Source organism: Embiotoca jacksoni, unplaced genomic scaffold (genome assembly GCF_022577435.1).
Source record: "Embiotoca jacksoni isolate LCO1_2020_lvr unplaced genomic scaffold, fEmbJac1.0.p SCAF_94, whole genome shotgun sequence".
Classification (NCBI taxonomy): Eukaryota; Metazoa; Chordata; class Actinopteri; family Embiotocidae; genus Embiotoca; species Embiotoca jacksoni.
The window spans coordinates 182,899-197,898 of NW_027185452.1; the positions used below are offsets into that span (position 1 = coordinate 182,899).

The 15,000-nt window shown below is 47.2% G+C and overlaps 1 protein-coding gene across 1 annotated transcript in view; it reads left to right on the forward strand.

Annotated features, from left to right (window-relative positions):
* Positions 1–15,000, forward strand: part of LOC138193766 (inaD-like protein) — a 66,869-nt gene that overhangs the window by 37,817 nt on the left and 14,052 nt on the right. The window contains 5 exon segments of the mRNA XM_069141976.1: positions 10,123–10,319; positions 11,194–11,285; positions 14,373–14,460; positions 14,602–14,695; positions 14,774–14,866. Coding sequence (XP_068998077.1) covers positions 10,123–10,319; positions 11,194–11,285; positions 14,373–14,460; positions 14,602–14,695; positions 14,774–14,866 — 564 coding nt within the window.

The following is a 15,000-nucleotide window of genomic DNA, read 5'->3' on the forward strand; positions in this document are numbered from 1 at the left end:
CAGTGACCTCCAGGAGCTGCTGCAGCACTGATACATACACAATGAGGAGGAGGAGGAGGTTCTGTTAATGTTCTTTACGTTTTTATTTAAACATGACGAGACTGTTGGGGAACAGACGTGTGGTATTTGGACTCTGGACATCACAGGAAGTCAGATGTTCCTGACGATGTCAGCAATCAGGTACCTGATGATTCTACGTCCCGTCCCGCCCATAGCTGTAACATGACTGCACCACAGAGCCGACCTCTAGTGGCACTCACTGGTATTGCAGCTTAAGGCCTCACTTTACTGACCCGGAAGGTACGAACACTTTTATAAACAGTCTGTGGAGGTAAAGACAGAATCACGTCCCTCTGGTGGACGGTGGGTATATTACACGCTCTGCTGTGTTGCACCTTTAGGACGTGGTGTTGTTGTTGTCGGTGTGACATCGACTCCGTCACGCTCTGCAGACACGTCGTCATGGTAATGAAAACCTCAGCAGGTCTGACAGACACATGTTTTAATATCACTGAAATAAATCAGTCAGCTGATCGTGTGCAGCAAGTCCTGAACACGTTTAACAGACGATCCAGAACCGCTTTATTAAAGTCTTCATTCAGAGTTTTAAGAAACCTCCTGTCCTGTTCAGCTCCAGATAGAAACAGGAAGCTCGAGGTGAAGCGGACCGCACACTTCTGTTCCTGCAGCTTCGATCTGAAACGAGCGACAAACATCATCATCTCTAAAAATACAACTTTCCTTTGAGACTCAGAGGATCAAAAATAGTCTCCAGAAACCAAAAGAGCAGAAGTGAAGAGTTTCCTGCAGGAATCAGTGAGCTGATGAGTCTCGTCAACACGTCTGAACGTGTTCCTCCGGACAGTCGGGAAAATGTAAAATAAATACACAATGGGATGATTTGTAAATTACATAAACTCATATTTAATAGAAAACAGACCAAAGACAACAAATCGAATGTTCATTTTGAATTTAATGGCAGCAACACGTCTATAAAGTTGTGAAGTTCACCACTGTGTTTTAACAACACTCTGTAAACGTGAGGAGACCAATTTCTGGAGTTTTGAAAGTGAAATGTGGTCCCATTCTCGCCTGATAGAGGAGTTCAGCTGCTCTTTCTCCGTTTAGGTTAGGTTAGGTTAGGTAGTTACTTTATTAATCCCTGAGGGGAAATGTTTTCGCTACAGCAGCATACAGAAACAATAAGATAATAATAGAATAATAGAAAGCAATAAAATAGCAGTAAAAATATAAAATATAAAATGCACAGTATATACAGTATATACAATACAGTATATATCTATATATATTATATACAAACAACCAAGAACACAGACAACAGTGTTATTGTTATGTGATGGATTTTGCCAGAGGTGAGTTATTGTACAGTCTTATTGCTGTCAGCAGGAATGATCTCCTGTATCTGGAATGATCTCCTGTATCAGGAATGATCTCCTGTATCAGGAATGATCTCCTGTATCTGGAATGATCTCCTGTATCAGGAACGATCTCCTGTATCAGGAATGATCTCCTGTATCTGGAATGATCTCCTGTATCAGGAATGATCTCCTGTATCTGGAATGATCTCCTGTATCAGGAATGATCTCCTGTATCTGGAATGATCTCCTGTATCAGGAATGATCTCCTGTATCTGGAATGATCTCCTGTATCAGGAATGATCTCCTGTATCAGGAATGATCTCCTGTATCAGGAACGATCTCCTGTATCTGGAATGATCTCCTGTATCAGGAACGATCTCCTGTATCAGGAACGATCTCCTGTATCTGGAATGATCTCCTGTATCAGGAATGATCTCCTGTATCTGGAATGATCTCCTGTATCAGGAATGATCTCCTGTATCTGGAATGATCTCCTGTATCTGGAATGATCTCCTGTATCTGTCCTTGTGACAGCGGAGCTGGAGGAATCTTTTGGAGAACGTCCTCCTCTGTCCCTGCAGCAGGTGGAGAGGGTGGACAGGATTATCCAAGATGGACAATAGTTTGTTCAGCGTCCTCCTCTCCTCATCTGACATCCAGCTGGTTTCTTCATGTCGTAGCGAATGTCGGCGGCTCCGTGAAGAACATTTGATCCAAACAGCAGCTGCAGGTCAACGATTGGCTCAACATGGAGAACACACACACACAGGAGATGGAGCTGGAGGGAAGCCACAGTCTCTGCTGCTGTGTTCATAGAGGCTGACCAGCCAAATCAGCACCGTGTGTGTGTGTGTGTGTGTGTGTGTGTGTGTGTGTGTGTGTGTGTGTGTGTGTGTCTGTGCGTGCGTGCGTGCGTGCGTGTTCAGATTTACTGTGACAAGTCACCTTGCTTGGAGCGCACACGGGTTCAGATTTCAGGAAAGCACTGAGGGCGAGCGTTCGATGTGATCTGAGTGTGTGTATGTGTGTGTGTGTGTGTGTGTGTGTGTGTGTGTGTGTGTGTGTATATTTTGACCTCTGGCCATGGCTCTGCATCCTCTGCAGACGTCTTCACGCTGAGGTCCAGATGTTCGTCCCGTGTCTGTGTTCTCCTGCAGTCTGCAGGGGGCAGTGAACGCACCGCTCGGCAGGAACATCTGTGTCCTCGGTGTGTTTGTCCATCAATCCGTCTCTGTTATCAAAGCGTCTTCAGTCTCTTCTTTTTTAACGAGAAGAGACTAAATAAATAACGTCAGCAGGTTCGTGACGTCTTCGGTGCGTTCACTGTCGCTCGTCCATCAGACATTCCAGATGTTGCGTTTCCTCGCCGTCCTTCAGCCTCCTCGTTCACTAAACTCTGCAAGGTTTATCCAAAATACATGTAAATTACATCAACATCTATTGAACTTGATTATTTATTTTTAAAAGTTGCAGGGCATGCTGGGAAATGGCGAGGCATCAAACTGTCAATAATAATTCGGCCAAAACTGAAACGTTCTGCTGCTGAAAACTGGAAAGAAATAATGAAGAGAATGATTCAGTCTTTTTCTACTATTTATTTGGAATCTTAACTTATTTAACTCTACATAAATACTGCGCATATATACAAACATTATACCAGCAGCAGGTTGACATTCCTCCCTCATGTATCTATCAGGATGAGTTTTGGATATAAATGATATAGTTTATTAAAACGCTGACAGCAGCTGAATCTCAGCGTCGATCGTTCAGACTGAACCTCTTCCTGCTGAAGATAAATTCAGATCGACGCTGATGGATGAGTTCATTACTACACACACACACACACACACACACACACACACACACACACACACACACTCTCTCTCGTGCACTTCATCCCTTCCTCCTCTTCTTCTCGCAGCACGACGTGGTTTCCTTCATGAATCTGATTCGGTTTCGTTTTGCTGACTCGGCTCTTCTCTAAATGAGGTTTCAGGCTGCGGTCGGCCGTCGGGCCGGTTTGTCCTCAAACATCTGTTTGTTCTCTGTTGTAGAAATACTGTGTTTGTGCAGCTTCAATCTGAAGTGGAGGTTGTGAATCTGTGAGGAAGAGAGCTAAAGCAGGAAGTGAAGAGATGAAGAAGATCGAAGGTCTTTAACAGCAGCAGGATCACATTTCAGTGGACGCACAGTGACGACGCTGCAGTTACGTTATTTGATTACGCAGCTCGTCTCTGGATCAGAATTTGGAGACTCTGTGTTTCTGCATTAAGCTGAACACAGTTTGTCGGCAGGTATGAATCTCACCTTCCTACCAAGGACACAGCTGGTTTTATGTCCACTGGTTAAATTTTTCTTCAGTAAAATGTTCCAGAACTGCAAGTTTTATCCCCAATTTTTTTTTTCTACCATCATGTTTATTTATTCTTAAAAGTTACAAAAGAAGAGGGCATGCTGGGAAATTCAAAGGCATTAAACTCTAAATGATTACTGAACCCTTCTGCTGAAAACTGTAAAGAAATAATGAAGATAGTGATTCGGTCGTTTCTCCAGGTCTGTAAAATGAAGCCTTAACGTGTACGCGTCTCCGTAGACTCCATCTGTAGTAACGCTGAGGACCACTAGGGGCTGTCTCCATAGACTCCATCTGTAGTACCACTGAGGACCACTAGGGGCTGTCTCCGTAGACTCCATCTTTAGTACCACTGAGGACCACTAGGGGCTGTCTCTAAAGACTCCATCTGTAGCACCACTGAGGACCACTAGGGGCTGTCTCCGTAGACTCCATCTGTAGTACCACTGAGGACCACTAGGGGCTGTCTCCATAGACTCCATCTGTAGTACCACTGAGGACCACTAGGGGCTGTCTCCGTAGACTCCATCTTTAGTACCACTGAGGACCACTAGGGGCTGTCTCTAAAGACTCCATCTGTAGTACCACTGAGGACCACTAGGGGCTGTCTCCGTAGACTCCATCTTTAGTACCACTGTGGACCACTAGGGGCTGTCTCCATAGACTCCATCTGTAGTACCACTGAGGACCACTAGGGGCTGTCTCCGTAGACTCCATCTTTAGTACCACTGAGGACCACTAGGGGCTGTCTCTAAAGACTCCATCTGTAGTACCACTGAGGACCACTAGGGGCTGTCTCCGTAGACTCCATCTGTAGTACCACTGAGGACCACTAGGGGCTGTCTCTAAAGACTCCATCTTTAGTACCACTGAGGACCACGAGGGGCTGTCTCTAAAGACTCCATCTGTAGTAACGCTGAGGACCACTAGGGGCTGTCTCCGTAGACGCCAGCTGTATTACCACTGAGGACCACTAGGGGCTGTCTCCGTAGACTCCATCTGTAGTACCACTGAGGACCACTAGGGGCTGTCTCCGTAGACTCCATCTTTAGTACCACTGAGGACCACTAGGGGCTGTCTCTAAAGACTCCATCTGTAGTACCACTGAGGACCACTAGGGGCTGTCTCCGTAGACTCCATCTGTAGTACCACTGAGGACCACTAGGGGCTGTCTCTAAAGACTCCATCTTTAGTACCACTGAGGACCACGAGGGGCTGTCTCTAAAGACTCCATCTGTAGTAACGCTGAGGACCACTAGGGGCTGTCTCCGTAGACGCCAGCTGTATTACCACTGAGGACCACTAGGGGCTGTCTCCGTAGACTCCATCTGTAGTACCACTGAGGACCACTAGGGGCTGTCTCTAAAGACTCCATCTGTAGTACCACTGAGGACCACTAGGGGCTGTCTCCGTAGACTCCATCTTTAGTACCACTGTGGACCACTAGGGGCTGTCTCCATAGACTCCATCTGTAGTACCACTGAGGACCACTAGGGGCTGTCTCTAAAGACTCCATCTGTAGTACCACTGAGGACCACTAGGGGCTGTCTCCGTAGACTCCATCTGTAGTACCACTGAGGACCACAAGGGGCTGTCTCTAAAGACTCCATCTTTAGTACCACTGAGGACCACAAGGGGCTGTCTCTAAAGACTCCATCTGTAGTAACGCTGAGGACCACTAGGGGCTGTCTCCGTAGACTCCATCTGTAGTACCACTGAGGACCACTAGGGGCTGTCTCTAAAGACTCCATCTTTAGTACCACTGAGGACCACGAGGGGCTGTCTCTAAAGACTCCATCTGTAGTAACGCTGAGGACCACTAGGGGCTGTCTCCGTAGACGCCAGCTGTATTACCACTGAGGACCACTAGGGGCTGTCTCCGTAGACTCCATCTGTAGTACCACTGAGGACCACTAGGGGCTGTCTCTAAAGACTCCATCTGTAGTACCACTGAGGACCACTAGGGGCTGTCTCTAAAGACTCCATCTGTAGTACCACTGAGGACCACTAGGGGCTGTCTCCGTAGACTCCATCTTTAGTACCACTGTGGACCACTAGGGGCTGTCTCCATAGACTCCATCTGTAGTACCACTGAGGACCACTAGGGGCTGTCTCTAAAGACTCCATCTGTAGTACCACTGAGGACCACTAGGGGCTGTCTCCGTAGACTCCATCTGTAGTACCACTGAGGACCACTAGGGGCTGTCTCTAAAGACTCCATCTTTAGTACCACTGAGGACCACAAGGGGCTGTCTCTAAAGACTCCATCTGTAGTAACGCTGAGGACCACTAGGGGCTGTCTCCGTAGACTCCATCTGTATTACCACTGAGGACCACTAGGGGCTGTCTCCATAGACTCCATCTTTAGTACCACTGTGGACCACTAGGGGCTGTCTCCATAGACTCCATCTGTAGTACCACTGAGGACCACTAGGGGCTGTCTCCGTAGACTCCATCTTTAGTACCACTGAGGACCACTAGGGGCTGTCTCTAAAGACTCCATCTGTAGTACCACTGAGGACCACTAGGGGCTGTCTCTAAAGACTCCATCTGTAGTACCACTGAGGACCACTAGGGGCTGTCTCCGTAGACTCCATCTTTAGTACCACTGTGGACCACTAGGGGCTGTCTCCATAGACTCCATCTGTAGTACCACTGAGGACCACTAGGGGCCGTCTCCATAGACTCCATCTGTAGTACCACTGAGGACCACTAGGGGCTGTCTCCGTAGACTCCATCTGTAGTACCGCTGAGGACCACTAGGGGCCGTCTCCATAGACTCCATCTGTAGTACCACTGAGGACCACTAGGGGCTGTCTCCATAGACTCCATCTTTAGTACCACTGAGGACCACTAGGGGCTGTCTCTAAAGACTCCATCTGTATTACCACTGAGGACCACTAGGGGCTGTCTCCGTAGACTCCATCTGTAGTACCACTGAGGACCACTAGGGGCTGTCTCTAAAGACTCCATCTGTAGTACCACTGAGGACCACTAGGGGCTGTCTCTAAAGACTCCATCTGTAGTACCACTGAGGACCACTAGGGGCTGTCTCCGTAGACTCCATCTTTAGTACCACTGTGGACCACTAGGGGCTGTCTCCATAGACTCCATCTGTAGTACCACTGAGGACCACTAGGGGCTGTCTCTAAAGACTCCATCTGTAGTACCACTGAGGACCACTAGGGGCTGTCTCCGTAGACTCCATCTGTAGTACCACTGAGGACCACTAGGGGCTGTCTCTAAAGACTCCATCTTTAGTACCACTGAGGACCACAAGGGGCTGTCTCTAAAGACTCCATCTGTAGTAACGCTGAGGACCACTAGGGGCTGTCTCCGTAGACTCCATCTGTATTACCACTGAGGACCACTAGGGGCTGTCTCCATAGACTCCATCTTTAGTACCACTGTGGACCACTAGGGGCTGTCTCCATAGACTCCATCTGTAGTACCACTGAGGACCACTAGGGGCTGTCTCCGTAGACTCCATCTTTAGTACCACTGAGGACCACTAGGGGCTGTCTCTAAAGACTCCATCTGTAGTACCACTGAGGACCACTAGGGGCTGTCTCTAAAGACTCCATCTGTAGTACCACTGAGGACCACTAGGGGCTGTCTCCGTAGACTCCATCTTTAGTACCACTGTGGACCACTAGGGGCTGTCTCCATAGACTCCATCTGTAGTACCACTGAGGACCACTAGGGGCCGTCTCCATAGACTCCATCTGTAGTACCACTGAGGACCACTAGGGGCTGTCTCCGTAGACTCCATCTGTAGTACCGCTGAGGACCACTAGGGGCCGTCTCCATAGACTCCATCTGTAGTACCACTGAGGACCACTAGGGGCTGTCTCCATAGACTCCATCTTTAGTACCACTGAGGACCACTAGGGGCTGTCTCTAAAGACTCCATCTGTAGTACCACTGAGGACCACTAGGGGCTGTCTCCGTAGACTCCATCTGTAGTACCACTGAGGACCACTAGGGGCTGTCTCCGTAGACTCCATCTGTAGTACCACTGAGGACCACTAGGGGCTGTCTCTAAAGACTCCTGTTCAAAAAGCATCAACTTCTGCCCTGAAATACAAATTCCAGCACTGTTAGGCCTCAAACACAGCAATGTTTGGGGGCGTGTCTTATTGTGGTGTCAGGTTTCTGGTGTTGGTGGGAGGGGCATAGTGTCCTCAGATGATGACGTCTGGTATCCTCGTCAGCTGGTGGTGATTCACACATGTAAACCTGTTTTATCTTCATCCCTGTGCGGTCGCCACGTCGATAACTGCTGTGACCTTTTAAATCCCAGAATGCATCACTGTAAAGTCCTGACATCACAACACAAAAACGCGCCGTATCTTCGGAGCTGCAGCTGTCCGCGGGAAAAAGGTCAGGAAGCAATGTGACGATTAAAACTCCCCCAAGTAGCCTTCATCCTCTCTGAACCAGAGTCTTCCTCAGTCTGCAGCCTTCATCCTCTCTGAACCAGAGTCTTCATATTACATTTCATTTATCTGACTCTTTTATCCAAAGCCACTTACAATAAGTTCATTTCAACCATGAGGGTTCAAACCAGAACAACAAGAATCAAGAAAATACAATTATCTTCCAGAAAGCCAAACTACAAAGTTCTATCAGCAAGTTCTATTTTAAGATACTAAAGTTCTACTGTTCAAGGTAAAGGAGGAGGAGGAAGAAGAGGAGGAGGAGCGGAGTAGTGTGAGTGTATTTAGGAGGTTAAAGACCAGTCGAGCTGCTGCATTCTGGATGAGCTGCAGAGGTCAGATGGTACTAACAGGTAGACCTGCCAGGAGGGAGTTACAGTAGTCTAGACATGAGATGACCAGAACCTGGACCAGAGCCTGGACCAGAACCTGGACCAGAACCTGCACCTCCTTCTGAGTGAGAAGAGGACGTATTCTCCTGATGTTGTGCAGCATGTATCTACAGGAACGTGTTGTTGCAGTGATGTTGGCAGTAAGAGAGAGTTGACTGTCGAGTGTCTCCGAGGTTCTTATCAGTCAGGGTCGAGATAACAGAGTTGTTGAAGGTAGTAGTCAGGTCGAGGGTGGGAGAGTCTTTCCCTGGAAGGAAGAGCAGTTCGGTCTTGTGGAGATTGATTTCCAGGTGGTGTGAAGACATCCACTGAGAGATGTCAGTCAGACAGACAGAGATTCATGCTGCTACCTGTGTTTCAGATCTGGAAAAGAGAGGATCAGTTGGGTGTCATCAGCATAGCTGTGGTAGGAAAAGACATGCGAGTGAAGGACAGAGCCGAGAGAGTCGGTGTACAGAGAGAAGAGGAGGGGACCCGGGACGGAGCCTTGAGGGACACCAGTAGTGAGAGGACAAGGTTCAGACACAGATCCTCTCCAAGTTACCCGGTAGGTGAGGTCGTTGAGGTAGGATGAGAACAGGGAGAGAGCAGAGCCTGAGACACCGAGGTCCTGAAGGAGGAAAGAAGGATCTGGTGGTTCACTGTGTTGAATCCTCCCCGTCTTCCTCCCCCTCCTCCTCCTCCACCTGTCGGGTCCTTCAGGACCAGCATTGGGCCCCTGATCATTTGCAGTGGGACTTCTACATTATTTCTAATCGACCTTCAGGCTTCTTGTTAAAACTCCTGTGAGCCGCAGCTGCTTCTTTCTTTTATTAAAGATGAACTCACATGAATAATAAAATCTACTTTTTAAAGAATAAAGCGTTCCCTGAGAGTTCAGACGCGGCTGAGAGGCCTCGTCTTCTTTTATTTTGACAAGTTCCTACATGAACTGTGAGCGTGTCGGTTTTAAACGTACGAAGACAAAACAAATGATTTATTTAAAGTAACAGCTGAGTCGTTGTTTCTGCAGGAACACGTTCAACATCCGAGAACATGAGGATCATGTTTCTATCTGGTTTCTTCTTTGGAGAGTTTTAACATCATTTGTGGACGCAGCGATGAACTGTGTTCACAGACGATGGTTTTCACAAGTGTTCCTGAGCCCATGCAGTGATTTCCACTCCAGAATAGTGTGTTTTTAATGCAGTGCTGCCTGAGGGCCCGAAGATCACCACCATCCAATATTGGTTTCCAGCCTTGTCCCTTGTGTTCAGAGATTTCTCCAGATTCTCTGAATCTTTTAATGATATTATGAACCGTAGACGATGAAATCCAATAATTCTTTGTAGTTTTACGTTGAGGAACATTATTCTGAGATTGTTCAACTATTTTCCAACACAGTCTTTCAGAGCTGTTTTGGAAACATGGTTGTAAATCTGAGGAGCTCTGAGATGATAGACTGGGACAGAAAATATATTCTGATTTTCAATTTTACAACCTCAGTTAAGACGCTAAATAAAAAACAGAACGTGATGATTGATGAATTCTTCCTCCCGCTCCTCCTCCTCCTGCTGCAGAGCGTTGGTGTGAGCGTTATGGAGACCTGCAGGGGGAGCTGCTGTGCGTGGAGCTGGAGAAGGAGCGGCAGGGTTTGGGTCTCAGCCTGGCCGGGAACCGGGACCGGTCCCGCCTCAGTATCTTCGTGGTGGGCCTCCATCCGGGGGGGCCGGCGGCCCGTGACGGACGCATCCGGGTCGGAGACGAGCTGCTGGAGGTGAGCAAGATTATTATTATTATTATTATTATTATTATTATTGTTATTATTATTATCCTTCTACATTAGTAATAATATTAATAATATAATAATACGTATTATCTAGGAAGCAAGGAAACAATTCAGCACAATAAATTAAAAATAAATGAATGCGTGTGTGTGAGAGTGAGAGGTGTGTGTGTGTGTGTGTGTGTGTGTGTGTGTGTGTGTGTGTGTGTGTGTGTGTGTGTGAACACGTTTTAGTGCATTATAACATTTTAAATCCTTCTTTTGATGTAAAGTTATTGATCACATAAAGTTCCGTTTTTAGCTGCTGGTCATTTTTATGTCATTTAAGCCTGCAGAGTGTTTGTCGCCCCCTGCTGCCGGTCAGAGATATTACAGTTATTCTCCTAAATATCCACCGCTTCTGCTGGGAAACGCTGGATTCATTGTTTGGAGCCTGAGATTTTTGTCCATCGTCTTGTTCTTGATTTCGATGAACGCCTCATAAATAATGGTTGTATTTATTGATTTATTAGTTTTACCTGCGAATATCACGTGTAAGTGTTGGGATGCACCGAGAGTTAATAAATGATTAATAAACATCACTAATTCAACTGTTGACAGCAGATCTCCAACAGAGCGACACAGTTAACATGAATTACATGAATTAACTGTTAGTTAACGCATAATAAGCGTTAACTAACAGTTAATTAATGAACCTGATTATAAAGTGTTTAATTCCTGTAAATAGCAGAAATAAAATGGAGTCAGAAGCAGTTCAGTTTCTCGTGTTAATGTTTTTCGTGATTATAAATTGTTTCCTGTTATTGATGGATAAGAAGTGATCAGCTGGCTCAGCTCTGATCTCACCTGTCCGTCTCTCCGACAGATCAACAACCAGGTCCTTTATGGGCGGAGCCACCAGAACGCCTCGGCCATCATTAAGACCGCCGCTGCCAAGGTGAAACTCATCGTGCTCAGGTAGGACTGCAAGGCATGCTGGGAAAACCTGTTTGGCTTTCTGTACCGTGTTTATTTCATCACCATAATGGCTCATGGAAGAGATGAAGAGGAGGAGGAGGAGGGAATGAAGAGGGGACGACGGTTCCAGCTGAATGTGTTCTGACTGTAATCAGCTCTGAGTGTGAAGCAGCTGATTGTTCGGTCGAGAGGCATCAAACTCATCACTTGCACTGTGTGTGGGGGGGGGGGGGGGGACAGGATGAAGAGCTGAGGAAGAGGAGGAGCTGCCGAACACAAAGACATGAACCACACACTGATGTCACGTCCTCCATAAACCTGATCAGACACAGTTCAGAAGCTGCTTGAGAATCGGTCCGATTTTAAGTTTCTTTCAGTATCACAGCAATCCAGTGATGGTTGTGTGATTACCCATGATGCACTGCAGTCAGGAGCTGCTCACACACACTTCTGCTGCTGTTAAAGGTCCAGTTCATTCTGTCTCCACGATGGATTCATGAAGAGTTTGTGGGTCGTTAGTGCGGCCTGAATATTTAAACCAGTTTAAACGATGATGTCATACCAGGTGTTGGAGGTGTCTGATTGGACGTCTCCTCCTGTGGTTCCTCTCCATCAGCTCGTGCTCAGTCGGAGGTCACCTCACGGTTTCCTGTTGTCATGGCGCTCCTCTTTCCTCCTCCTCCGGCTCTGATTGAATCGTGTCGCCGCGTTCAGCAAGGTGACAAAATCTCGTTAAAGTTGTGTCCACGCGGCGCCGCTGAATGATTTATGTCTGGATAAAGGTCGCCGTGGCGATGAGCAATGGGATGAGCAGGGGGCAAGGAGCTTTAGAGTGTATCGCCATGGAAACAGAGACGGACGGACCACGCAGACGTCCCCTCTGTCTGCACTTCTCACTTCCTGTTTTATTGTTTTTTCAGAATAAAATGTCAGTTTGCTGAAGGATGGAAACAGATTCAGACGTTTCCAAAACAGCTTTTAATCATGAACAGAGTTTAACTACAGCTCAGAGGGACAGGAAGTGATGGACGTCTGCAGGTGGTAGAAACGTTCTCCCGTCTATCAGAGACGTCCCGCTGTCCTCTCAGAGACAGAAACAACCAGCCTGACTGACAGCAGGAGGCTCGGTGTGACGATGACTCCGAGCCTTCGTCTCCACAGATGGCTCCACTTAGCAGCGACGCCTCAGATCCAAGCTGGCGGCTCGGCAGCGGCTCGGAGAACCCCGCGGTGGTTCTGGAACATCTGGCAGCACAGAGCAGATGTTGGTACCGTCTCCCTCATCACCTGCCGGTTTTACCTCCGTTACCCCCGGAGACGGATGCTCAACTTGTTCAGCTGTTGATGTAATAAATACAGTTTCACCCAGAATCCTCCCTGAGTGTGTCGAGGAGGAGGAAGAGGAAGAGGAGGATCTATCTAATTTCTTCATTTCAGGCCTTAAAGGATCACTCGACTGTCAACTTTAACTCGACTCCTGAGTGGGAGGAGCTTCTTATTGACGACAGACCACAGACTGGATTTAAAAGAGTTCGTAGCTTCAGGTCTGTAAAATGGTTCTGATCCAGAAGTGTCTTCAGCTGCAATACCAGCGAGTGCCACTAGAGGTCGGCTCCAAAAAGCCTCCGGCTCCATAGACTCCCATTCAACTTCTCTCATCAAATCCAAAGTGAATAAAATGTGTCCATCAGTTATCTCGGTGTTGTTAGCTAAAGTCACTCCTTCTTATTAGTTTTCTGGAGGTCCATCTGAAAATAATCCCTCATTCATTAGAAAAGAAGATTCAAGAGGACCTGTTTTTGGGGGCGTGTCTGTTTGATTACAGCTATCGGTGGGCGGGACGTAGTATCGTCAGGTTTCCAATCAGATCCACTTTAAATCGAATCAGTTAATTTTCCTTTAACGTCATCATTTAGTTCGTTTTTTTCTCTATAAAATTCTCGTTTAAAACATTTTTAGTTCCAATTTCATGTCTGGTCGTTAAAAAAAGGCCGTCAATCAATATCTTCAGGTTTTCATTAACAAAATCAAACTATGTTCTGGCCACAGCGCCCTCTGGTGGTCATAGTGTGACAGAGCAGGGAGGAGGTTGGGGTGGATAGACGGCTCCCCTCAACTCCTGTTTGAAAAAGTGATGATGATGAAGGAGAGGAAGATTCTCTGATGGTCTGAAACACGAGACGTTGACGTTGGTCGTCCTCTGATGTCCATGTTTCCTCGTTCGTCCCCGTGAACATCGTCTCTCTGCTGTCTGCATCACGAATGTCTAAGTATGAAATAAATCAGAGATAAAAGCTTCAATCTGAGCTGTTGGATTTAACTGCATTTGTTTGTTGTTGTTCGCAGCCGAGTGACCAATCAGCTGTCTGGTTCCGATCGGTGTAAACAAACATGTGGGTCCATCTGCTCACACGGTGATGCTGCTGCTTGTGTTAACGCGTCTCCGTGACGACGCTGCGTCTCCGTGACGACGCTGCGTCTCCTTTGTGTTACTGCGGCTGCACTGCAGTGCTGCAGCTCCTCTGCAGCTCTGATATGATCTGCTGCAGCTCGCAGGGACTCTGAGGAGGAAACGCTGAGCTGAGCTCTGTGTTTCTGTGTGTCTGTGTGCACGTTTAGCAGATGTTGTGGGGACTCGGTTTACAGTCTGTCAATGTGGGGACTCACCTTCTCTTTAGGGAAAGTAATGGTAATCTTTACAGTTCAGGGTGACGACCTGTTCAGGTTAATGTTAGGTTTAGATTAATGTTAGGTTTAGATTAATGTTAGGTTTAGATTAATGTTAGGTTTAAATTAATGTTAGGTTTAGACTAATGTTAGGTTTAGATTAATGTTAGGTTTAGACTAATGTTAGGTTTAAATTAATGTTAGGTTTAGATTAATGTTAGGTTTAAATTAATGTTAGCTTTAGATTAAATTAGATTGACATCAGGACCTCCTTAAAGATATTAAATGTTTTTCTTTTCTGTTTATGTTGAAGCCAAAAATGGAACTGATGTGTGTGTGTGTGTGTGTGTGTGTGTGTGTGTGTGTGTGTGTGTATGTGTGTGTGTGTGTGTGTGTGTGTGTGCATGCGTGTCTCTGTAGAAATGAAGATGCTGTAAACGAGATGGCCGTCCCCCCCTTCCCGACTCCTCCCCCTCCTCCCCCCATCCTCAGCCCCGTCAGCCCCGAGGTAACAACACACACACTTTAACACACATGCACACTCACAGATACACACATCTCTGTCCACATACTTTTGAACATGTTGACTATAAATAAAAAATCGTAATGTGATTGACAGATTTCAATAAAGCATTTATGTGTGTGTCAGTGTGTCTCTCGAGCTGTGCTCGGTGTCTCCGCCCCCTCCGACGTGCCCCGCCCCCCCTGGCAGCCTGACGCTCTGCCCCTCGTCGGACGCGCCGGTCCGTCTGAACCAGAACCAGAAGGCTGAGCTGCGTTCGGTGACTCGCAGCAGAACTGACGTGTGGTCTGTTGAACAGGACGAGATGAGCGACGAGGCCGAACGCAACAGCAGGAACAAGAGCAGCAACAGCGCCCCCAAGAGTCTGAGAGAGGCCGATGTCTCCAGGAAGGTACCGATTAACTCCGCCCTTCCTCGTACAAACATCTGTCAGAACCACAGACTGATTTTAAAAGTGTTCGTAGCTTCCAGGTCTGTAAAATGAGGCTGATGCATAAGTGCCTCAGTCAGATCCACCGCTGACTC